A 26076-nucleotide genomic window follows, 5' to 3' on the forward strand; every position below is an offset into this window, starting at 1 on the left:
TCTAAAAGACATTGGCGATGATTTTGACTGGATTCTGTCCGTTGCCGCACGAAACCGGCTTTCAGGGCGTCCCGCTGGGGCTGACGGTGAGAGGCGGTTCCCCATTGACGGATGGAGACGGTCAGACTGTCGCCGTTTTCAATTGGCTAAAGATTGTGTTGTCAATCAAGACAATTCATGCTTTTGATTGGCTACCGTCGCCGTTGTGCTCGTCTTCGAACCCCTCCCCCACGGTTTTGGTTTCTTGTGCGGTTTTTTTTCAAACTCGGTGGTGGCTTGGGGGAACGATCGTTACCTACGATGGCGGCGGTAGAGGAGGCTGCGGACAAATCGGAACCAGAAAGCGAAACGGAGGAAGATGTGTATGAGGTGGAGAGGATAGTGGACATGAAGATTTCTGAGGTGCGAGAAAGAGGTCGGACTGTGGGGGAGGGGGAAAGCGTTTCAGGTTGGGTTGTGTTTTAGTGAAGATGGAGTCAAGCGTTACGTGTTTGTGAAGTGAGGCCTGCGGCCCGGCTCACTCCACCTGCCCAGAGCCATCGAACCAGTGTATAACTCAAATCCGCAACTGGAGCTAACATTGTGACAAAAAGGCCAGCTCCGCGTTCTGTCATGCCTCGCATTAATGTTCAACTCGTTTTAACCAAAACTTGCAAATGAGTTAGATGACAAGTAGACATTAGTGTGGTTTATCAAAATGTAAAGATTAGTATTATGGCGAAAGTTAACGAGTAATTTTAGAAGTAATCTTCTGTTTCACATAGTCAACATTTCTACATGACCGTTTTCGGGTCATGCATTTCAGACAGATTGCAGCTGAAAGCTGTATTGGTTAGATGAAATTGCAGCATTTTTTAAAAAAAGCATCATATTGCAAAAGTTACCTTTAGGACGGGAACTCAAAAAACGAATTCGAGACATTTGTGGCATTTTGCCAATTCCCCCTTGCATGTTTTTCGTCCTGTGTCCCCGACTCCTTGGCGTGCACCATCCCTTTTTTCTCCCCTCATATCTTCATCACCCCCCCCCCCCCCTTCCTGTTCATTCCTTGGGGATTCTCCTCTAAGAAGTTGATGTCCATCACTAATCATGTTTACCACCAGCCTCTGGGGAGCACTCTTGAATACCGAACACTCAATAGATGTGACCAATGCAAAACCAATATAATATTTAATACTTAAACATTAATGTTCTAAATAATTTATTATAACGGTTAGGTTTTTTAAACTCTGTTATTTGTCTAGTTTTTTAAAAAAGTTGTAGATTGGAAATTCAGTGCACATTTTTACACAGTGCAAAATAATTTCTCTGCATTTAGTTAAAAATGTTTGCTCATCCTGATAGCACATGCAGAAATACTAAGGAAATACTTAAAAACTAAGTCTTCAGTATTTAAGAACTTTGTTGTTTTTGTTTACCTAGTCTATTACTCCATCTGCTGGATGTTGCTTTGACTAAAACACACATGGTTACTATCAGGTGCAGTTTCACTTTTTATTTGAAGTGTAGTTGAGCAATGTAGCCGGTAAATCCTGTTCATTTGTTTTTCATTTTTGTGCAAATGAAATCTCTAAACAAAATTTTCTCTTATTTATGCTCCTCTTGGAGAGGAGTAGAAAAGACCCGGAAACAGGTTTCCTGTAGGACAAATAGATTCAAGAACGTGCTGTCTGTGATATTTTTTTTTAGTAACAATTGCTTTTCAATTAGCATTGGCTATTTTAAATGTATGATACTAATCTAATACCTAATTATTGGTTTGTTTTTTTAACCGCTTTAAAATAAGTTTGACCATAATATAATTTTGAACAGCAGATTGGAAACTCTTTTCAATGAGATGGAAATTTACAAATTCAACAAGGACAGGATCCTACACATGGGAATGAAAGTTTATCTTTTATTCTACCTTTTGAGACCTCCTGACATTCAACTTCTTAAATTCCTCTTGGGTATCAACAATAAGTGTATTGTACCATACCCACGTGTTCTTTTTGTAGTTTCGTCTGGAGTCTGTTTTTTTGTTTCCTTTCTGTCCCTTCTCAACTGTACCTGAATACAAGCTGGCATGCACTTTGTTAGCACTTTATTTGATTTAAATTAAGGGAAAAGAATCAAACAATTTTTAAAATTATTTTCATCGATATGAGGTTGGGCTGTACAATCGAGGGAGAAAGAATCGTATCAAGCGAGAATCATATATTTTTTGATGCAGCAGATCTATGCTTATTCTAAGCTACTGCAAATAGTTTATGGTAAAACAATTAATGCTTGTCAATTGAAGCTTTGCTTTTTCTTTTGGCAAATCATTTTGGAAGGTGGTGTGGTGCAGGAATTGGCTTGTAACTGGACTATAACCTTTTTTGTTTCTGCAAACATGAAAGGTTTAATTTTTTAAGTGTCTCATTTCCCCCAAATGTCAAAGTCATGCAGCAAGGAAATAGACCCTTCAGATCGAACCAGTCCACACTGACCGTGTTCCTAAACTAAACTAGTCCTACCTGCTGACATTCAACTTTTTAAATTCCTCGTGGGTATCAACAATAAGTGTATTGTACCATATTCCTCCAAACTTTTCCTGTTCATGTACTTTATCGAAATGTCTTTTTTAAATGTTGCAGCTGTACCTGCACTTCATCCAGCTTTTCATTCCAAACACGAATCAGTCTCTGTAACAAAAAAGTTGTCTCTCATGTCCTTTTTAAATCTTTATCCTCTCACCTTAAAAATATGTTCACTAGTTTTGAGCTCCACCACCTGAGAGAAACCACCTTTGCTCTTCACCTTATGTATGCCCTTTGTGATTTTACGAACCCCTCCAGAGGCCCGCCTCAAGCTCCAGTGGAAAAAGTCAAAGTTTATTCAACTTAATTTTATAACTGAAGCTCTCCATTCCCAGCAACATCCTGGTAAATCTTTTCTGAGCCCCTTACAGTTTAATAATATCTTTTCTATAACAGATGACTGGAACTGGCCACTGCACCTGCACCTGGAATTTGCACCTGCATGTATCTCTAAAAGATGTTGTTGTTTTGGAACATGACAAGTGGTTGCCCAAATCCTTCTAACAAGTGAATATGTTGTATAATGGAATGTTACAGATGAGTTAGTTTTGCTGTGCATCACAGATTAGCCCCATATTTCTGCTTAATATGCCTCAATTTTCTTAGAAATAAATAATAGTACACTTTACTGTTAAAGGGGTGGCACGGTGGCTCAGTGGTTAGGGACCCAGGTTCAATTCCAGCCTCGGGCAACTATCTGTGTGGAGTTTGCTCTGTGTCTGAGTGGATTTCCTTTCACCATCCAAAGATGTGCAGGATAGGTGAATTGGCAATGCTAAATTGCCTGTAGCATCCGGGAATGCATCAGATTAGATGTATTAGTCATAGGAAATGTAGGGTAATAGATTAGGGGAATGTAGTTGGGTGGGATACTCTTCAGAGAGTCAGAGTGGACTTGTTGGGCCTAATAGCTTGTTTCCACACTGTAGGGATTCTATGGTATTTTGGTTTTAGTGTAGCAAGCATGCTAAGGAATTATTTATACAGTGTGTTGATATCTGTTGCTCCATAAGTGTTTGCCTAAAACATTATGAAAACATTCCTGGGTTCTACACATCCAATTGAATAATTTTCAGAAATGCAAATGTAAGCAGATTGTAGTTTAATTGCAAGTACAATTTGAACTTCTCAAGATATTCTTACAAAGCTATTAGGAGTTGAACCTTTGCAGCAGGTGCTCGATTTCATCTCTAGAATTACATTATTCATGTCAATAGTTTGAAGCACAAGAGGGCTTACCTCACTGCTCTTTTCAATATTTATGCCTTGACTAATTCAAAAGTAAGGATAATTTTGGTTATTTCATAGCTATTTTTGGGACCTTGTAAATAAGGTGTCTGGCCTATTTTGTAAAGTAGTGCCCTGGTTTCAGAAGTACCTAATTGTTTATAAAGTATTAGAGTGGTCGTGGACTGAATTGCTGTGGAACATTTTGGGCCACTACTTTGGTGCTCGTTCACAGCTGAATGATTCTGAAAGATTTAAATCTTTGTGTGAATGATTTAACTGTCTTCTGACCTTGGCCGTTAACCAACTGCAAATATCAGATCTCTTCTTCTTTTAATCAGTTCCAGTTACAGGAGTATAAATAATTCTGAATGACATTTTTGGATGACAGTATGCAAGCAATTTAATTTTCCACAAAGGATAATGCACAGAAACCTATTGTTTTTGTAATTTATCCCTTCATTTTAAATCTTGTATTTTTCTTGCTGGTGTACTCCTAGGCTTTCTTGTATTTTATTTATTTTGTTAACTTTATTTTCTTATTCATTGTCTCTTATGTCCATTTTGTCAGAACTGATTTCCTTGGGGCTCCTGGTTGAGGTGATTATTTACCTCGAATATATTAAAAAGGGTTGAGATTAAGAATCATCTTTATTGAAGATCAGAAGTTAAAGTATAGAGTGACACCATTAAAAATGGCCAGTTAATTTTAGCCCCAAATAACTTTTTTATTATGGATAAAAGCTGAATCCCAAAACTACTGCTGCTTTCAAACTTTGAATTACGGATGGTCTTCATGCATCGAATTATTATAATTCAAAGCATGGGACACATGTAATTTGCAAAGTGGCAACTGATGAGAGGCATTTTGAGTAGTAGCAGTTTAATTACTCCACATCCACAGCAGAGGCTGGCATGGCAGGGTGGCTCAGTAATTAGCACTACTGCCTCATGGCGCTAGGGACCCGTGTTCGATTTCACTCTCAATGGCAGTCTGTGTGGAGTTTGCATATTCTCCCATGTCTGCGTGGGTTTCCTCTAGGTGCTCTGGTTTCCTCCTATTGTCCAGGGTGTGCGCAGGTTAGGTGCGTTAACCATGCTAAATTGTCCATGATGTCCAGGGATCTGTGGGTTAGGTCGATTGGGCATAGGCAATGCAGGGTCACAGGGTAGGAAGTGCATCTTGGTGTGATGCTGTTCAGAGGGTTGGTTTGGACTTCATGGCATGCTTCCACACTGTAGGGATTCTCTGATTCTAGGTGATATGATTTCATTTTTTGGGTTAAATGCACCATAACAGATACGTCCATAATAGCAATGAAATTTGTATACCTCAAACACATGACGGAGTTCTGAAGCAGGGTCACTGGACCTGAAATGGTAACTGCGTTCCACAGATGCTGCCAGATCTCATTGAGTCGGAGAGCTGTACAGCATGGAAACAGACCCTTTGGTCCAACTTATCCATGCAGACCAGATATCCTAACCTAATCTAGTGCCATTTGCCAACACTTGGCCGATATCCCTCTGAACCCTTCCTATTCATGTACCCATCCAGATGCCTTGTAAATGCTGTAATTGCTCTAGCCTCCACCACTTCATCTGGCAGCTCATTCCATATACGCACCACCCTCTGCATGAAAAGATTGCTCCTTAGGTCCCTTTTATAAATTTCCACTCTCACCCTAAACCTATGTCTTCTAGTTCTGGACTCCCCCATCCCAGGGAAGTGACTTTGTCTATTTATCCTAACCGTGCCCGTCATGATTTTATAAACCTCTGAGGTGACCTCTCAGCCTTCGACACTCCAGGGAAAACAGTCCCAGCCTATTCAGCCTCACCCTGTGGCTCCAATCCTCTAACACAGACACATCCTTGTAAATCTTTTCTGACTCCTTTCAAGTTTCGCAATATCCTTCCGATAGGAAGGAGACCAGAATTGCATGCAAGATTCCAACAGTAGCCTAACCAATGTTGTATACAGCTGCAACATGACCTCTCAAGTCCTATGCTCAATACTCCGACCAATAAGGAAAGCATACCAAATGCTGCCTTCACTATCCTATCTACTTGCGACTCTACTTTCAAGTAACTGTGAACCTGTCCTTCAAGGTCTTTTTGTCCAGCAACTCTCCCCAAGACCTTACCATTAAGTGTCTAATTCCAGCTCTGATTTGCAGCACTTCACATTTATCTAAATTAAATTTCATTTGCCACCCCTCAGCCCATTGACCCATTTGATCAAGATCCCATTCTATTCTGAGGTAACCTTCTTGGCTGTCCAGTACACCTTTGCTTTGGTGTCATCTGCAAACTTAATAACTATACCTCCTATGTTCATATCCAAATCATTTATATAATGATGAAAGACAGTAGATCCAGCACCGATGTTTGTGGTAAACCACTGGTCACAGGCTTCAAACCTGAAAAAGCACCCTTCCACCACCACCCTCTGTCTTCTACCTTTGAGCCAGTTCTGTATCAAAATAGCTAGATCTCCCTGTATTCCGTGAGATCTAACCTTGTTAACCATTCTTCCAAGAGGTACCTTGTTGAATGTCTTGCTGAAATCCATATAAATCACCTCTGCCGCTCTGCCCTCATCAATCCTCTTTTGTTACCTCTTCAAAAAACTCATTCCAGTTTGTGAGATGTGATTTCCCACGCACAAAGCCATGTTGACTATTCCTAGTCAGTTCTTGCCTTTCCAAATACATGTAAATCCTGTCCCTCAGGATTCCCTCCAACAACTTGCCCACCACCGATGTCAGCTCACTGGTCTATAGTTCCCTGGCTTTTTCTTACCTGTTAAGTTTTTCCAGCAATTTGTGTTTTTGCTACTGAACTGACTGGTACTCAAATGATTTCCATAACACTGCCAATTGGTTATTTGCATACACTGTTAAACTGAGGGTTTCAGGTGGTGCAGCATGTTGGAAGCTAACGTACTGGTGTTATTCTGACATAAATACTGCATGTGCATGCCATGTGCGGCCCAAAACAAAGGGCAACGGATTGAAGTAACTGATAATGCAGCATCTAAATTTAAATAAGAACTTGAGTTGAGATTTCCTGCTGCATTGCATCCCTATCCGCACTGTGACATTAGCTTTTGGCATTACAAGCTCGTAGATTGTGACATTCAGGAATCATTTTGAGGTAGGTTGGACTTGGAGTAAAGGAGATAGGGAGCCAAGGACTGTAGAGATGAGATTTCAGAGTGAGGTGGCTCAAGGTGAGTTGGCAGGGACCAATATATTCTGCTGAGTTAGGAGCAACCTAGAATTGGGATAGCACAGAAGCCATAACTTTTAAAGTTGAAGAACTAAATGGGGAGGGGGGTAACAGGAGAGAATGCCACAAAGTCGTCATTTTTGCTTTTTTATATCTTTGTTTGATTTCTAATCATTAACATTGACAGTCTGTACACTTGTGTATATGATGTAGTAGATCTCAAGGTTGGAACAGTTCTCCCTCATTCCCAAAGAAGTGGGAATCATGATTACTAGAAATTAGAGCTGAAATTTCACCCAAAATTGCTTAAATAGCGTACGAGAGTTTGAGGTGGAGACGGACAAAGAATGAATGCAAATGATAAAAACTCATCCTGGGATGTTTAACTTATTGATTGTATTGTACACACTGGTTTCATTTTGAAGCTGAAGATTCTACAAATAAAGGAGACCTAATGCAAGCTGGTCTTGTTGTACTTGAATGGGTGGCATAGTGGCTCAGTGGTTAGCACTGGTGCCCCACAGGTCAGAGACCCGGGTTCGATCCTCAGGCAACTGTCTGTGGAGTTTACACAGTCTTCCGGGTTTCCTCTGGGTGCTCTGATTTCCTCCCACAGTCCAGGTGGGTTAACCAGGGTAAGTGCAGAGTTACAGGATAAGGTGGGGTGCTGGGCCTGGGTGGGATGCTGTTTAGAGGGCTGGAGATTCAATGGGCCAAACGGCCTCTTTCCACACTATAGGAATTCTATGATTACGTTCTGTGAATTACAACTGCATGTAGGATTGTCCAGAAATAGACCATTTGCACTCCCATACTATGAAGTATATCATAGGTTAAAGGGGTTTCTAATATTTTTGTGATTTATACACCACTAGGTGCACTTGTAAAATTAATTATAAAAATGATTCAGTTGATTTGCTTTAACTTCAACAATTGGTACAATTGGATATTTTTCTGAATTTATTGTTTGGAAATATTATCTCTAATTTGACTTTTCAAGCATGAACATGGCTTTCCTTTAACAGGGTCAAGTCTTGTACAGAGTTCATTGGAAAGGCTATTCTTCTGAAGATGATACTTGGGAACCAGAGGCTCACCTGGAGGACTGCACGGAGGTATTGCAAGTGTTTAAACGAAAACTGGCAGAAAAATCACCTGCAAAAGAAAATCGGGTATGATATAGGTCGTTCTATCTTCTTCCACTCAACGTCATCTAACTGCATTGCTATCCCTTTTATTCCTTTCGTCCTTAAGTAATTGTCTAACTTCCTGTTAAATGTATTTATAATCCATAGTCTTAATTTCTAATCAAACAGCATATGCATTATCCCATCCTCCATGGAAAATATTGATTCTGAGAATCAATACCACATCTTAGACTGCCACAGTTTACCCTTTTGATGTCTAATTTGTTTGACTGTCTATTAGATTATCTTGCTCTTATGATTATAAAATATGTAGGTTTAAAGAAAACCTACATACCGTTTTCTCTTTTTATGCTTCCTTTTGTGCATCTAAATTTTTAATTTGATCCCTACATTTCCTATACTTTAAACTTGCATCAGGAAGAAGTTTTGGAATGTGTTTGAGATATGTTCCTCCAGAAAACTGTTGAGAAGCCACCTAGGGCTCAGTCTATTTTAGATCCAGTGTTATGCATTCAGAATTAATACTTTTTGTCAAAGAATCTTCAGTGGTCATAATATGATAGAATTTTCCATTATGTTCAGAAAAAGGTGTTGATCATTCTGAAACTAGCCTTGAATCTTAAGGGCAATTAAGATGGTAAGAGAAGGAAGTTGATCCCCAATTCAAATTTATGAAAAGTCATTAACCTGTAATGTCCACAGATACTTCCTGATTTGCTCAATTTTTCCAGCTTTTTTGACTGTTGTAAAGTAGGTTGGTTGCCTACTAATACTGAATTTGATAATTATTGAAATAAATCAGTTGTCTGTATGAAGCAGCAATTTGTGATCGTTTCACCACGCGATGCTTTTTCTGTCTCATCTGATCAGTACTTTTCTTTTTCCAGAAGCTTACCTTAGACAAAGATATTTTTGAAGATGAGTCTACAGATGATTACGGAGGCATGAAGGAAACTTTTCCACAAAAGACTAAAAAAAAGAAAAAGTCTAAAACTGAACTGGATATGAAGCATGACAGTCCTAAAATAGATAAAAAAGCTAAATCCAGCAGGTCAACTAACGAAGAACTGAGAGACAATGCTTTAGAGAATGTGAGAGTGATCTCTGAAGATGGGAAAGTAAAGCAAAGGAGTTCAACTGAATCTAAGAAATTGAAAAAAAAACATGATGCACAGAGGTCTTTATTGGAGCCAGTCACGCAGGTTGACTTGCTAACTGAATCTCTAAGCCCTAGTGAAAACAAAGAGCAGAAAATTGTGGATCCCAATGATCCAACATTTGAGAAAACAACTCGGGGGCTAATAAGACAAGATGTGATTGCAACCTCAAAAAGAGCTTTGGATAGCTCAGATGAGGATGATCTGGAGCTTAAGATAAAGAAAAAGAAAAAGAAGAGGGACAAGGTGGATAATTCCAAGCAAGAAATAAAATTCCAGAAACAGAGAAGGAATCATAAAGATGACTATTCAGAGAAGAAAACTGTAAGTAAGGAAAATAGCAGTCATGGTAAGAAACACAAGTGTCAAGAGAAGCAAAAGGAGTCTGTTTCGTCTGTAAAATCAGATGGAAATGAAGTGAAGGTTTCAAAGTTTCAAATGGAGGCCAAAGGCAGAAAGTCATCAGATGATGAAAACAGTACCACTCCTAAACAAGATTGTGTGAAAATTGCAATGATGAAACTAAACAAAATGTGTAATGTGACTGACAGTTCACCTCATTGTGGTACTGAGAAGGTGACTCAAGGTTTTGAACCTAGTGTAACAACTTCAGGACAGCCATCCCAATTTGCTGAGCCTAGTCTCTTTGATAAATTAGGATTGGATTCTGAAATTAATCGAGAAAATATGAAGACTGACAAATCAAACTACTCAGCAGCAACCACTGAGGAGAAACTGGAAGCCATTAAAGTTCCGAGCCAAGTAAGCATTCTCATTGTACCTAGTGAATTCTAGAAGCAGGAATAAGCAAAAGTTGCACTTCCTCCACTAGTTTAGAAAATTAGTGACCTTGTAATTGTGTTTTCTAAAGTTGTAGAAGATAAGGATATACACCCCCGCCCCCCCCCCCCCCCCCCCACAGTTCTGCACAGGGTCAGTCCCATTGAGGGGGGGGTGTGGTTGGGGTTGAAGGAGGAAGAGAGATTGGATGCAGGAGGCTTCAATGCTGCAGGTCCCCTGCACAGAAGTGTGTGTCTGCTCAGAAACAAACCCTGAGACAGAAGGAGGGAGCAAGGCAGGCAGAACGAGGGATAAAGGAATCTGCAGAAAATTCCGAGCCCCAGAGGAAAGGCATTGAAACAATTAACTGAATAATCCGAACGAAATACTGCCCGCCCATCTTGTTGGGTAATCAAGGTTCCTGTGTAGTTCCAAGGCAAGATGATGTCTTGGAACTAAAAATTGTATATTAGAAATTATTTATGAAATACTTGCATAAAATATGTAAAGCAAATAATTTGCAAGGAATTGAGAATAGGTCCTTGGGAGACTCCAGAGGTAAAAATAGGAGGAATCATGTCAGAATCATGCTTTGGGGTTGACACAGTGGCCTGTGGTTAGCACCGCTGCCTCACAGCGCCAAGAATCAGGGTTTGATTCCAGCCTCTGGCAACTGTCTGTGTGGAATTTGCACACTCTCCCCATGTCTGCGTGGATTTCCTGCGGGTGCTCCGGTTTCCTCCTACAGTCCAAATATGTGCAGGTTTAGTGAATTGGCCATGCTAAATTGCCCGTAGTGTTCAGGGATGTGCTAGTTAGGGGTAAATGTAGGTGAATGGGTTGGTGTGGACCTGTTGGGCCGAAGGGCCTGTTTCCACACTGTAGGGATTCTAATTCTAATAAGTTTACAAGTGATTCTGTCTCCTCTCCCATAAAGTGTTGTCACTGGTGGGATGCCTACGTGATCAGTATCCATAGATTGCTTTAATTATAAATGGAGATATAAGAATTTGTAAGACTTACTAATCGAAAATATATTGAAAGAAGGGGTGAATTATGTCTTAATGCAGAGTTCTTGACCTCTTCGCATTTGATTTTGATTTCATATATGCAATAGCACAAGTATTTGACTGACCTTTGCTAGTTAGTGTGCAGTGCATTCCTACAACCTTTTATATTTCTGCTGATCAATGTTTAACAAATAATCTACTCCTTATGTATATCTTTGGCGATACAATTCTGAATTTGGAGTCAAGATGGGATGCATTCTGGGTTGTGTATGTAAATCATCAATCTTGAAAGGATGTTGAAGGTTTGACTTTATGAATTTGGCTTAAATAAGTTAGTTGAAAAATCCTAGGAAATTAAATTGCATAAGAGCATGGCGAGTAATTTTTAAAAAGTAATCACTTGATACTTGTAAGTGAAATATTTATGTTTGAGAAATGCTAATTTAGCACATTAACACAGGGCTGTAAATTAAACAAGTTGAATAGCTTTATTAATCCATTATATATCTTGTTTTTCCCCAGTATTGAATGCTAGGTGAACTGTTCAGCTACATGTTCTCTTGTGGTTACCTTTTTTGAGTGAAAAATGGGCAGTTGTAAATCATCTTCTGATTCTCGAATCTATGTTTGTGGCTTAAATTCATGCTGTCTCAGTGCAGGCTTTTAATTTCCTTTGGGTTTTCCTTTTATGATTATGTAATGAGCTCTATTTTAGGCAATATCTCATTCTTTCTCTTTCTCCACTTTTCTGTGGTCATCATGCTAGTCAACATAATCTGTAATCCACGTAACTCCATACTGTCATCATCCAGCATTGAGGTTTGGACAAGTTAGTCCTTACTGCAGTTAGTTTCTTACTGCAGGTGGTGAAATTTGAATTTGGTAAAATCTGGCATTAGAAAATGTCCTTTACAAATACCTGGGGGCTTGTACCAACACTGGGAGAACTGTTTCCCACATGCTAGTTAAGTAAAATCCGTGTTCCAGAAATAGCCATCATAATTATGTCCTGTCCCAATAGCAGGGTAAACTCACCACAGGTTGCATTACATTGGTTAACATTCAAGCAGGAGTTCTGAGTCATCAGCTTTGAGCCTAGATACCGCGAAATCTCATGGCTTGAGGTCAAACTTGCAACCTACTGAGTATCATTGACTGGATCCCTTAGCTAATGATTCAAAACTTTGCCAGAATTAAACACTATTTAGAGAAAGCACTGAAGGTGGAATGGGATTTCAATGTCCATTACCAAGAGTGGCTCAGCAGTAACACCACTTGACCAAGCTTAAAAGAAAATTGCTGCAGATAGAATCTAGCAGCTGCAAACATGGCTGACTTCCTTGCTAAACAGGAGAAGCTGTATATAGAGGAACCTCGATTATCTGTATACCAGTTATCTGAAAATCGGATTATCTGAAGGCGATCTCGAGGTCCCGATAGAAACATTACATCAAAAACGTGTTTCTAACAGTGATCGCGTCTTTTGTTTACAGTGATTTAAACAGGAAACTTCTCCAAATGATTGACCTCCTGCCCTCTCTCTCCCCACACTTCCCCTGGAGTTTTACAGAGGGGTGTACCCTAACCCCCCCAATCCCAGATAACCTTTCTAACATTGTCCTGTGCAGGGCAGAGGTGGAACCTGTAAAAAAAAAAAAAAATTGTAATTAAAAAGGTGTGTGTGTGTGTGTGTGTGTGTGTGAGAGAGAGAGATTTAACCCACAAAGGTAGCAGCCTTGTTGGTGTCCAGGCCGGCTGCCCCGGAGAGGGGGCTGGGGGCAGTGTTGGTTGGCTAGGGGAGGGGGGGGGGGGGCGTCTTGCACGCTGTTCTTCTGCAGCCTCCTGAACGGGGAGCAGACTTTTAAAAACTGGGAGCCCCAGAGGAAAGGCATTTAATCGATTAACCGAATAATCGATTATCTGAATGAAATAGTGCCGGCCCATCTCATTCTGATCATCGAGGTTCCTCTGTATACAGACAGTACTAAGCAATCCCATAGCCAACAGATCAGGTCTAAGCTGTACAATTTTTTCACATCCTCTTGTACGTGATGGACAATGCAATAACTACCAACAGGTGGAAACTTCATGAATATCACTATTCTTGCTCAGTCTACCATAGAATCCCTACAGTGTGTGACAGGCCATTCAGCCCAACAAGTCCATCCGACCCTTTGAAGAGCATCCCATGCTATCCTTGCAACTGTAGGCCAAACCATCTAACCTGTAAATCTTTGGACTTTGGTAGAAAATGAGAGCACTCAGAGAAAATCCAAGCAGACACTGGGAGTATGTGAAAATGTCATGCAGACAGTCATCTGAGGCTGGAATTGAACCAGAGTCCCTGCCGCTGTGAGTGTAATTCATCAGTGCAACAGACAAGATTGAAGCATTTGCAAGTATCTTCAGTCAGAAGTGCTGATTGGCTGATCCAACTTTGCCTCCCCTTTTACGTCTGTGATACTGGGGATACTTCAGTCAATTCAATTAATTCCAAATGATATCAAGAAATAGCTGAAAGCACTGGATTCTGCAAAATCTGTGCGCTGTGACAGCATCCCAACATTAGGGCTAAAGGCTTTTGCTCCAGAACTACCTTTTGCTCCCAGACAACTTGTTCCAGTATAGCTTGAAAGCTGGCATCTACTCAACAATGTGGAAAATTTTTCCTAGATATGTCCTGCACACAAAAAGTAGGACAAATCCTGTTAAGTAGCCCTAATGTCAGCCAAATAATGGAAGGAGTTGTTGGTAGTAACATTAAGTGCAAAGACATAACCTGCTCATTGACACTTTTTTTTAGTTTAGAAGGAACGGTGATCTAGTTTCAAGTCTGGTTGGTAAGGTGTTTAGGCAAAATCTTGTGGGCTGTGGTGTTCCCAACTATCTGTTGCATAGTCCTAGATGATAGTATTGGTGGCATTGGAAGATACTACCTAAGGAGCCATGGTGAATTTCTGCAGTACATCTTGTAAATAGTACGCATTGTTACTGACCATGAGTGTGGGATGAATTGAATGTTGTGGATGTGGATTCAAGCAGGCTGTTTTGACCTGGCTGATGTCAAGCTTCTGAGGTTTTATTGGAGCTGCACTCGTCCAGGCAATTGGGGAGTATTCCATTGCATGCTCAACTTGTACAGACTTTGGGGAGTCAGGAAGTGATGTATTTGCTGCAGATTTCTGAGCCTTTGACCTGCTCTTCTAACCACAGTATCCTTGGATACTGCCTGACCTGCTGCGTTTTTCCAGCAACACATTTTTCAGCTCTGATCTCCAGCATCTGCAGTCCTCATTTTCTCCTAACCACAGTATCTACATGGCTAGTACAGTTCAGTTTCTGGTCAATTGTAACCTCCACAATGTTGGTGATACTGTTGAAGGGTTTAAAGGTTGTTGGTGAGGCTACTTTTGGAGTACTGTGTAGAGTTCTGATCACCCTGCTATAGGAAGGATATTATTAAATTGGAAAGGAAGCAGAAAAGATTTAAAAGGATGTTATTTTGACTGGAGGGTTAGAGTTGAGAGGCTGGATAGGCTGGGACTTTTTTCAGTGGTGTAGAAGTTTGAGGGGTGACCTTGTAGAAGTTTATAAAATCATGAGGGGCATAGATAAGGTGAATAGCAAAGATCTTTTCTCTAGGGTAGGGGAATTCAAAACCAAAGGGCATAATTTTAAGGTGAGAGGAGAAAGTTTAAGAGGAACCAGAGGGGCAACATTTTCACTGAAAGTTGTTCACATGTAGAATGAACTGCCAGAGGAAGTGGTGGATACAGGTACAGTTACAATTTTTGAGATTTGGATAACTTCATGAATAGGAAAGGTGTAGAGGGTTATGGGTTAAATGCAAGCAAATGGGATGAGTTTAGTTTGATCAACTTAGTTGGCGTGGATGAATTGGACTGAAGGGTCTGTTTCCATGCTGAATGTGTCTCAGTCTATACATGTTAATTGCCACTTCCCAACCCTCACCTGGATATTCGAGGAGAAAGTGAGGACTGCATATGCTGGAGATCAGAGCTGAAAATGTGTTGCTGGAAAAGCGCAGCAGGTCAGGCAGCATCCAAGGAACAGGAGAATCGACGTTTCGGGCATAAGCCCTTTTAAACTTTCCTGAAGAAGGGCTTATGCCCGAAACGTCGATTCTCCTGTTCCTTGGATGCTGTCTGACCTGCTGCGCTTTTCCAGCAACACATTTTCAGCTCACCTGGATATTGTCCAGGCTTTGACCAGATATGGGCTGCTTCAGTATCTGAGGAGTTCTAAATGGTACCGAACATTGTTCAATCAGCAAACCTTCCCACTTCTGACCTTTTTGATGGGCATTGAGATAGCTCAAGAAAGTTGGGTCTAGGACACCACCCTGAGGAATTAAATTCTTGTGGTGGAGTGGAAATGTCCCTACCTCTGAGTCAGAAAACCTGGGTTCAACTCCCACCTGCACTAGAGGTGTGTGATAGCATCACTGAACAGGTCAGTGAGACAATGTCTACTCTGAAATTCTGCAGAAATGTGCTGGACCTCAGATGATTGACTATCATATTCTTTGTCCCAGCTATGAACCAACCAGTGGACAGCTTCCCTTGATTCCCTTTGACTCTAGTTTTGCTGAGGATCCTTAATGCTATACTCTGTCAGATGGAACATTGATGTCAAGGGCAGTGACTTCCTTCTTGTATCTGGAATTCAGCTCTTATTTTTTGTCCATATTTGAAGCAAGGCAATAACAAAGTCAGGAGCTGAGTGGCCCTGGTGGAACCCAAACTAGGTGTGAGTGAGCAGTATTGTTAAGCAAATGCTGCTTCAAACACTTTCCATCACTTTGACAAATTGTGGTAATTCGCTGGATTGGCTTTATCCTATTAATTGTTCACAGGCAGATTCCAGTGCAGTTTTTCACATTATCACTCTTTACTAGTGTTGCAGCTGTACTGCAACAGCTTGGCTTGGGCACAACAGGTTCTAAGGTCTTCAGTGCTGATGTTGGAATGTTTTCATGATCTGTAGTTTTTGTAGTATCCACAGTCTGCAGCTGATTCTCTATTGCTGTTGTTAATACTTTTTAGAAAAAAAAATTGAATTCCTCCGTATGTCTGTCTGTTGGTCATAATGAAGAGATGAACCAACTATTTCCCCAAATGTCATTTGTTGCCATTGAGGTAGCAGCTTACTTTGTCTCAGGGAAGCTCTCAATCCAGTGTTGGGCCATTAAATATTGCAGACCCATATCTACTTTGCAATATGAAGCAATGTATTGCATTACTACCTATCCATTTGGAACTAGTGTGCATGGGTGGACCAAATGGCCTTTGTTCCTATGATTGTTTCTAAGTTTGAGTTGAAATTAAATAGAAACAAACTTAAGCACATCTGCAAATATTATTGTGGGCCACAGATGGAATTGGTTTCAAAGCAATTATTTTGTTTACAATTTAAGATACATGCTTGCCATGTCTTAACTTCAGTCTTTAGCACAGTAATACATTGCAGAATGAAAATTTTGCAGAAAGTTATAAAGGGAATGTCATTTTTTGAAATGGAGGTATACAGTTTGTAAATTATCATTTTTAATACGGTAAAATTTACAACTTGTGCCGAACATCCAGCTGACTAAAATCTGGAGATAAACAGCGGCACGGTGGCTCGGTGGTTAGCACTGCTGCCTCACAGCATCAGGGTCCCTGGTTCAATTCCAGTCTCGGGTGACTGTGGAGTTTGCACATGCTCCCTGTGTCTGCGTGGGTTTCCTCTGGGTTTCTCCCGCAGTCCAAAGATGTGCAGGTCAGGTGAATTGACCATGCTAAATTACCCATAGTGTCAGGTGCATTAGTCAGAGGGAAATGGGACTGAGTGGGTTACTCTTAAAGGGGATGGCATGGTGGCTCAGTGGTTAGCACTGCTGCCTCACAGCACCAGAGTCCCAGGTTCGATTCCAGCCTCTGGCAACTGTCTGGGTGGAGTTTGTACATTCTCCCCCGTGGGTTTCCTCCGGGTGCTCCGGCCAAAGATGTGCAGGTCAGGTGAATTGGCCGTGCTAAATTGCCCGTAGTGTTAGGTGCATTAGTCAGAGGGAAATGGGTCTGTTTGGGTTGCTCTTTGGAGGGTCGGTGTGGACTTGTTGGGCCGAAGGGCCTGTTTCCACACTGTAGGGAATCTCTAAATCCAATCTCTTTCTCAATGAGACATTTCTGGTTTTCATTAGTCATTTGTGGGGAGACTATCGTTTAAAGACTTTTTTTCAAAGCTTTGCATCTTGCAGTCATCAGAATTTCAGAAGAAAACCAGTTCAAGGGAAAATTGGTTGGCATGAAGAATGTTCCCATGGAGAGTGCATCAGTGAACAATTTGACAATTAACCACCAAGTTTCGTTTGAGTTTTGAATCCGGTAGATTGACTCTGGGCAGGACATTGCCCTGAGAAATTAATCAGCAACTCAGGGTTGTCATTAGGACTTATTGCAGCACATCTGCATTTATTAGAAATTGCATATTAACATACATACTCCTGCATTTTGCATGCAATATGTACATACACTGCATCAGTTTCAAATCAGAAAAGTAGGTGATGGCAATATTCTAGTTCATTGCATTAGTATTCTTGTGAATTGTTCTGATGAGCGAAAGACAAAAAGCTTTAACAAAGTGCCTACTTGAAGCAATACTTAATTTCTCATTTTACGTAAAGTTTCGGCTTTTAATATTTTCTGTTTAAACATTAAGGTTCTTGGTTATAACTCTTGTTCTTTGTTTTAGTCTGTTTCCCGAGAGAGGTTAGGAAAGAAAGCTGAAGCACCCAAAGAAATGTCTGACAAAAAATTGGATATTGACAAAGGGCGAAAGGAACAAAGTGTGGATCATCGTAAGTACTAGAAGAGTGATGTACCGGGGAGGTGATGGAATAAGTGGTAATGTAACTCGACTAGCATTCCTGATACCGAGACATGGATTTATATCCCACCATGCTACCTGGCCTAATGATGACCTTTTGTTGATTATCAGCCGCTGCTAATTGTTGTAAAAACCCATCTGATTTGCCAGTGACCTTTGGGGATGGAAATCTGGCACTACCTGATCTGTTCTACTTGTGATTCCAGACCCACAGCAATGTGTTTGACTCTTAACTTAAATGGGAACACCCAGAGGAAATCCAAGCAGACACTGGGAGAATGTGAAAATGTCACGCAGACAGTCACCTGAGGCTGGAATTGAACCCAAGTCCCTGGCGCTGTGAGTCTAATTCATCAGTGCAAAAGACAAGATTGAAGCATTTGCAAGTATCTTCAGCCAGAAGTGCTGATTGGCTGATCCATCTTTGCCTCCTCTTTTATGTCCCCAGTATCACAGATGGCAGACTTCAGTCAATTCAATTCAATTCCAAGTGATATCAAGAAATAGCTGAAGGCACTGGATTCTGCAAAATCTGTGCGTTGTGACAGCATCCCAGCATTAGGGCCAAAGGCTTGTGCTCCAGAACTCGGTATTTTGCTCCCAGGCAACTCGTTCCAGTATAGCTGGAAAGTCAACATCTACTCAACAATGTGGAAAATTTTCCCAGATATGTCCTGCACACAAAGTAGGACAAACCCTGTTAAATAGCCCTAATGTCAGCCTAGTGATGGAAGGAGTTGTTGGTAGTAACATTAAGTGCAAAGACATAACCTGCCCACTGGCACTGATTTTAAGTTCTACCAGGACCACTTCGTTCCTGACGTCATTACAGGAGCCTTTATTAAAGCCTTTATTCAAACATAGATGAAAGAGCTGAATACTGCAAGGAAGGTTAGAGTGATGGTCTCTGACCTGACCTGTCCTGAATGCTGGCTAGGCCAGCATTTAATACCCTTCACCCTAAGTTTAACTCTGTACTCTGGGGATGGGCAATAAATGACCCCCCCATATCCTCTTGAACTAACTTTTAAAAAATGGTATTTCTATCATGTAATTTTATTATGTATTTTGATTACCATTTTCTCTGTCAGGTATCTTAAGTTTTAAAACTTTAAATTTTAGATATACTAATGTCTTAGCGGAAACTTCATACTGTCACTTATTGAAAGATGTTTAAATGAAGTAAGGTAGATTTAGATGTAAACATTTTCACTTGTCAAACAGATGTTAGAAATAGTTATAAGTAGTAATGGAAATAGAATTTATTGGTAAGCTAAATGAAAGTATTGTAAACATTCGTGGAAGAAAATAGGGAAATAAGTGTACAAATCATAATGGGCTTCACAGAAGTGCACCAAAAAGCTTGTATTAAATAAAAACAATTCTTATAGGCTCATCATTATCTCTTGGCCTTTGTAGTTTGTACCTCTTGAGAGAAACTCGAGAAATCTATTAGTTTTAGTTTATAGCCTATTCATCTGGTGTGTTGCCTATACTACATTGAAAGCCTGTAATGCCAAATCTCTGACCTTTCAGAGCATCAAGCTTTTATGTCCTTTTGGAGCTTGGTTACTGATTTATTTTTAAATCAAAATGTATTACCTAACCCTTACTAACATTCGATTCCACTTGTCACTTTTTAGCCCCTTTATCTAAGCTATCAAATATCATTTCTTGTGGCTTTTTTTTAGTGTTATCAAATATTGATTCTATCTCTTAATTTGCTATCATAAATGTTTAATTATTATTACTATATGCACGGAATAGAAGCAACTTCCAGAACTGGCCAATCTTCTCTGCAAACAGAAGTCTAGGAAAAGTGAATCCCAAATTGTTTTGTGGGGCTTCTCCTCCTGAGTCATTTTTTTTTCCTTGTTTAAAACCAAATTAAAAACAAACTCTTGGTATGTCTTATGGAAGTTTTTAAAGTTGTGTTTACTGCTTTTATATATCAGTCATTATTCCTGTATCTTATGCTTTGATAGTTCCACAGCTCTGGTATATGGACTGTACCACCTCCCTCTGTTGCTAGGAAACATCAATGTCAGGATTGCCAGTTATATAAAAAAATACTGCAGATGCTGGAAATCTAAAATGAAAACAGAAAATGCTAGAAATACTCTATCTTCATTGAGTACTGGTTAACATTTCAGGTTAATGATCTTTCATCAGATTCTTAAGTTTGCTCCTAATTGAAGATTTTGTATAACATTTTTTGAATGAAAGTAAATTTTTGTATGGTCTTTGTGATCGAGTAACCCCTGTAGCATAGCTATGTATATGATTGAGTGAATTGCTTATCTTGACTTTCTTTTCTTTAGTTTAGTTGGAAGGAATTCTGAATATGGCTGCATCCCCCCATCTCAACTGGAAGCTTTGTTTTAGTATGGGGTTTTCTCCTTTTCCATAAACCTTAGGTCAGGCCTTGATGTGTCTCTTAAGCAGACTATTCTGTACATGATGTAACACCAGACTCCTAGCTCTCAGCTACACAAGTTCTAACCTTGTAGTAGAGTCTAAAATACATGACTGTCATGGTCACAGTTTATGTACTCAAGAGGCACAACTGCATATCCATTAAACCTCAACTTTGCAACTCAACTTAGACACCTACAAAATGTTATCACCTCTTGATCTCCTGGCAGCTTCTGAGATAGAAATGTGTTGCTGGAAAAGCGCAGCAGGTCAGGCAGCATCTAGGGAACAGGAGAATCGACGTTTCGGGCATTAGCCCTTCTTCAGGAATGAGGAAAGTTGGTCCAGCAGGCTAAGATAAAAGATAGGGAGGGGGGACTTGGGGGAGGGGCGTCGGAAATGTGATAGGTGGAAAGAGGTCAAGGTGAGGGTGATAGGTCAGACTGGGGTGGGGGCGGAGAGGTCGGGAAGAAGATTGCAGGTTAGGAAGGCGGTGCTGAATTTGATGGATTTGACTGAGACAGGCTGGGGGGAGGGGAAATGAGGAAACTGGTGAAATCCGAGTTCATCCCTTGTGGTTGGAGGGTTCCTAGGCGGAAGATGAGGCGTTCTTCCTCCAACCGTCGTTTCGCTGTGGTCTGACGATGGAGGAGTCCAAAGACCTGCATATCCTTGGTGGAGTGGGAGGGGGAATTGAAATGTTGAGCTACAGGGTGTCCAAAGACCTGCATATCCTTGTGGAGTGGGAGGGGGAATTGATCCAAAGACATAGCTTCTGAGATAGGTTATCTGCATTGAGATGCACCAGACCATGTGTTAAATGAATGGAATCTTTTCCAGTTAATAATGCATCCAAGATTCTACCTTGCTGTTAACACCAGCAATCTGCGGTTGGAACAATCTAGAATCGAAAAAAAAGTAAGTTAAGGCATACGGTGACTTCCATCTCTCCTACTGACACCCTTTGGGACATAGTCTGTGATTTTGATTGTCCTTTAAAAATACTTGGCAAAGTACTGTCTCCCCATATCCTGATCCTCTGGCTGGCTCTGGAATGACCTTGTCGTTCTATGGAATGTTGGAGGAGGGATATTAATGAGTGAGTTATGATCTTGCAAGGTGCCTCCCATTCTGGACATTTTAGCCTTTGCTCCTCTTTCTTTTAGGAAGATGATTCCAGAATGCTCATTGGAAAGCTCATTGTCTTTCTGAACATGATGAGTGGCTAGGGATCTGAAAATTTTCAAGTTCAAAGATTTGTAGAACCTTTAAGAAAATTGAAATGGCAAGGAGAAATTGGTCAAAACATTGCTACAAAGACCAGCTGCATGCTTCAAGTTTGAATCATCATAGTAATAATATTGTGATATCTAACTCAGTTGCACGTAGATTTCTCAGGGTAACCATGATTACTACATCATATCTAAGAAATGCACACCAGCTTCCCTTTTAGTGTGGTAAAGTGAAATAATGGTAATAGCTGGATGAGTTGTGGCCTCTTAAAAGTAGTCACTATGATGGATAGAACAAATTCACACAAGCAATGTGATTGTTTTTGTGTCTCAATCCTTTAGATCTCTCTGTGACTCAACTAAATGAGATATTGAACTAAATGTAGGAACAAATTACTGCGGATGCTGGAATCAGTACTAAAAACAACAAATGCTGGAGGTCACAGCAGGTCAGATAGCATCCATGGAGAGAGAGCAAGCTAACATCTTGAGTCAAGGTGGCTGTTCATCAGAGTTGAAGTAAAGTTTGGAGGGGACAGCATTTATGCTATTTTTGGGATTGGGAGGGGGAAGGTGCTGGGGGGTAGTGAGTGTAGGTTGCCAGTGAAGAAAAGATGTTGATAGTTCAGATTAAGTGATTGGCATGTGAGAATTGCAGAGCAATAGTGTGTGCCCTTGAAAGGTCAGTAAATGGGACGGGGAGAGGGGATTGCGTCTTGTGCTTCAAAACACAACAATATGCAGCTGAGTATCTGTTAATTTATTAGTCAATTTGCTATTGAATAGCAGAGCATTGAGAGCAGAGGAGGGTCAAGTAAACTTGAATGCTCCTGAGACAGCTGGGAAATTTGTTGATTTAGGTTATTTAGTTTTTTTAAAAAACATCACTTGGTAGTTTCACTCTTTTTTGTAGGTTTGTCACTGATCATGAATACACAGTTAAACAGGGTGAACTTGTTTAGAAATTAGCCATTTAATATGAGAGTGTATAAGATGCACTGGCTTTGCACAGATTAAAGATAGGCAGTACAATTATTCAGGTATGAGATTGAAGTTGCATTTTGAGGAGTACTTTGGCATTTTCCCAAATCATTGGTACATGTTGCTTACCGGGTGGAAAAATAATTTTGCTTAGCAGAATCTCCAATCCGGTTGATGAAAAAATATCTTAAAAACTGAAGGCCAGTCAGTGCATCTTGCAGTGACTTGCTTTTAACAGTTTACGTCAGACAGGTAAGAACTAATATTTGCTTGGAGCCACACTGCTTGAAAGCAGATTTCCAATATTCATAACTGCAACTCACACCACCCCAAAAACATGCCTATAAGCTATAGTAGGATGTTGTCATGTCTTTGCAACTTACAGGAGAGCATACACTCATTTTGCAATAGCCTGTTTCTGTTGCCTGCTGCATTTTTTCAGGCATCATCTGGTAAAACATTTGGAGAGTGATTTGTTGCATGTATGAAGAGATGACACAAGGCTTACCACCAGAATTGTGGCTAAATGTAGCAGTATATTCTGGTGAAGTTGGCAGGGTATGTATGAATTTTGATGTCATTTTTCATTTCTTTCGAGTCTTCCATAAGAAATTAAGACTGACTGATTCAGTAACCCTTTAAGTATGTAACCCTGACTGATTTCCTGTTCATTCTGGCCTACAGCCCTGACTTTGTGTGGAGTGCATAATTGCAGTGCATATTGACAATCTTTGCCACTAATTAGCATACTTTATTTGAGAGGAAACTGTGGAAGTGAGCCATCCACTCTGTCCCACCTTTGACCCCACCCATTGATTAACATACAATCTAGCCCAGGGTGCTTTGAAAATTAAAGTAACTAGCTGCAGTGTTATAATTTCTTATTATGCATCACAGTTGATTTCTGATGGTAGATAGGCTAGAGCAGTGGGATGTGTGGATATTTTTGGTTTGGGCGTTTGAACAAAAATGGTCTCATTCATTGTGTACTTTTGCCTTTGTCGTTGATTCTTGCTGCTTTTAGTCGGTGTGACTGGCAATAATATTCACTGACACAGATATTCATAACTGTGCTGTGGATGTTGGAGCAACATGCAGGTATGTAATTGAGGCTCTGGTTTTCTGATTATAGTTGTATAAGCCTGTCCTCACGATAAAGCTGTCGGTTTTACAAATCAGCCAGAATTAAACAGTTTAACCTTCCCTCCAAACAACTGTTCATGACAGTTATTTTTACATTTCAATAAATTATCAACATAAGATAAGTACTTCTCTCAGACACTGGATTACAACCAGCGAAAGTCAACTTAATGAAATAAATTAAGAAAATGTTCAATGTTGCCAAATTAGTTTTTCAGCAGTGATTATTGCAGGATTAATATTTGCGGTGTTTTACATAGGGTTGCTGATTTTATACATACAAAGCTATTTTTAAAGTGTATTGATTCCTTTGAATGCTGACAAGGCTTGAAAAAGGCCAGTTAGATTAAGCTATAACTATAAAGTTCTTCAAATCCTATCCATATGCAATTTATTGTGTACTTATTCTGTTTTTACCACCTTTTTGCTTTTATAGATAACAGAGAAATGAAAGGTCTTTTTGATAAGTTCCTGATTCCCTTCACTGATTCAACTGATGATGATGACAGGGAGAATAAAGACTCAATTTCCCAAGGTTCTAAATTTGATGGGAACCGAACTAAAGGGAAGAAGCAGGTGGCAAAAGATAAGAAAAGTGCAAAGGAGGAGAGTGATTGCAGAGTGCAGAGTGGAATTGAAGAGACTCAAGAAGTTCTTGATACCATGTCTCAGACCGAGGAAAATCCAGGTATAAACCAGACATTTTCTGGTCGTTGCAGAAGTAAATTTTATTTATTACCTTGAGTTACTATTTTATGAAATGATTGTATCACCTTCTCATTCCTCAGATGATTTGTTTAAAACTTACTGTACTATCACATCTTAATTGTTCTAGATACTGTTTTCTGACGGAGGTATAGTTTTGGCATCAAAGTTCCAAAAAAGTTGAGCTCCCTCATTCTTATTTACATTAGAAAGGATTAAAGATAAACTGATAAAGATTAAAGATACACAGCCAGGAGAATATTGCTAATTTAGCATAGACAAGGGGGTAATGCATTTTGTTTTGAATGTCTTCATCCTGCACTCTGTTCACTCACTGTGTAGATGATCATGGTATTCCAGTCCTTGTAGGCATGTAATCTGTTGGGAGAGGTTGAAAACCTGGGTCCAATATTGGAGAACAAAACTAATTCAAAATGTGTCCAGGACAGGACATACATCATGTTTTCTTTATAATATGACCCTTGCTCCTAATTGCTACTGTTATGCAGTGGGTCAGTGTACCTGCTGGCAGCCTATTCCAGACACTGAAAAAGAACACCTGTTCCATGTTCACTGTATTGCTCCTGTTGAAAAGCTAAATTAATGTTTCCTAAGTTACTTCATTTTGTGAAACTGGAGTAATATACCAACAATCATGCATCCAGCCCTTGCTTTCCTTCTGTAAACCACTGTTGAATTACCTACAATCTACACTGCACATGCTCAGGTTTAGTTCTTAAGTTTGTATAAGTTTTAAATTAGAAATTATTCTTCTAGCTCGCTCCCTCTGAATGTTTTACAAGAGCATATATATTTCCAGCCTTGCAAGAGGACCAAACTTCGGTACAGTACTTATGGTGTGCTATAATTCAAGACTTCTACAATGACGAGTAATGCCTTCTTGCTGTATTCTATGAATACAATCCAGTATCCTATTAGCTTGAGCAACAGCTTTTCTGTATTGATCACGAACTTTCATAGACTTTTGAACCGTTACACCTCAATCGTTTCCTCTTTGAACTACTTTCAGTGTCATTGCCTGGAAATTAAAAACAATTCCAGTTCTCCATTATTGTACTTATGTAGCAATAAATTGCATTATAACTGTTAATTTTATTCCTCTTTCTAATGTTTTAGATGGAAAGCAGGAAATGCTTAAATTGGGTGTGGACCTCCAACTTGATTGGATGACTTTGGAAGATTTTCAAAAACACTTGGATGGAAATGATGCCTTAATTTCTGCACCAAAAACAATATCTAATAGTGAGTTTCAATAAAACAACTTTTAGAATTAGTATTGACAGCATATTCAAATCATTACAAATTAATTTAAACTATATAAGTTACTTGTTTGCAATTAAAAGTTTTTGAGTTAAAGATTACATTTGGGTTAGTAATGTATATGTGAAATAATCTTTGGATATATGACATGTATTAATATTTTGTAAAAGAGTACAATACTGAATTCAATTATTTTAATCAGTTCATACTATTACTTCAAAATGTTTTCAAATTATCATAATGTCTTGCAAAGAATTGCACAGGTCTATGAGTAATTATTCAAAAGTTCTTTTTCTGCATTGTTAAAAAGTATTGAA

At 39.8% G+C, this 26076-nt stretch overlaps 1 protein-coding gene across 5 annotated transcripts in view; it reads left to right on the forward strand.

Moving 5' to 3' along the window:
* Nucleotides 1–211: 211 nt before the first annotated feature.
* The window catches only part of mphosph8 (M-phase phosphoprotein 8), a 48348-nt gene continuing 22483 nt past the window's right edge, over nt 212–26076 (forward strand). For 3 of the 5 annotated variants that reach the window (XM_043691883.1, XM_043691885.1, XM_043691886.1), the window contains exons 1-6: nt 213–402; nt 8048–8194; nt 9058–10089; nt 17871–17976; nt 24210–24461; nt 25616–25741. In XM_043691883.1, coding sequence (XP_043547818.1) covers nt 301–402; nt 8048–8194; nt 9058–10089; nt 17871–17976; nt 24210–24461; nt 25616–25741 — 1765 coding nt within the window. In that variant the 5' untranslated portion in view covers nt 213–300. Of the gene's footprint in view, nt 403–8047; nt 8195–9057; nt 10090–17870; nt 17977–24209; nt 24462–25615; nt 25742–26076 lie in introns of all 5 variants that reach the window. The other 2 variants (XM_043691884.1, XM_043691887.1) reach the window with 2 other exon arrangements.

Source organism: Chiloscyllium plagiosum, chromosome 6 (genome assembly GCF_004010195.1).
Source record: "Chiloscyllium plagiosum isolate BGI_BamShark_2017 chromosome 6, ASM401019v2, whole genome shotgun sequence".
Classification (NCBI taxonomy): domain Eukaryota; kingdom Metazoa; phylum Chordata; class Chondrichthyes; order Orectolobiformes; family Hemiscylliidae; genus Chiloscyllium; species Chiloscyllium plagiosum.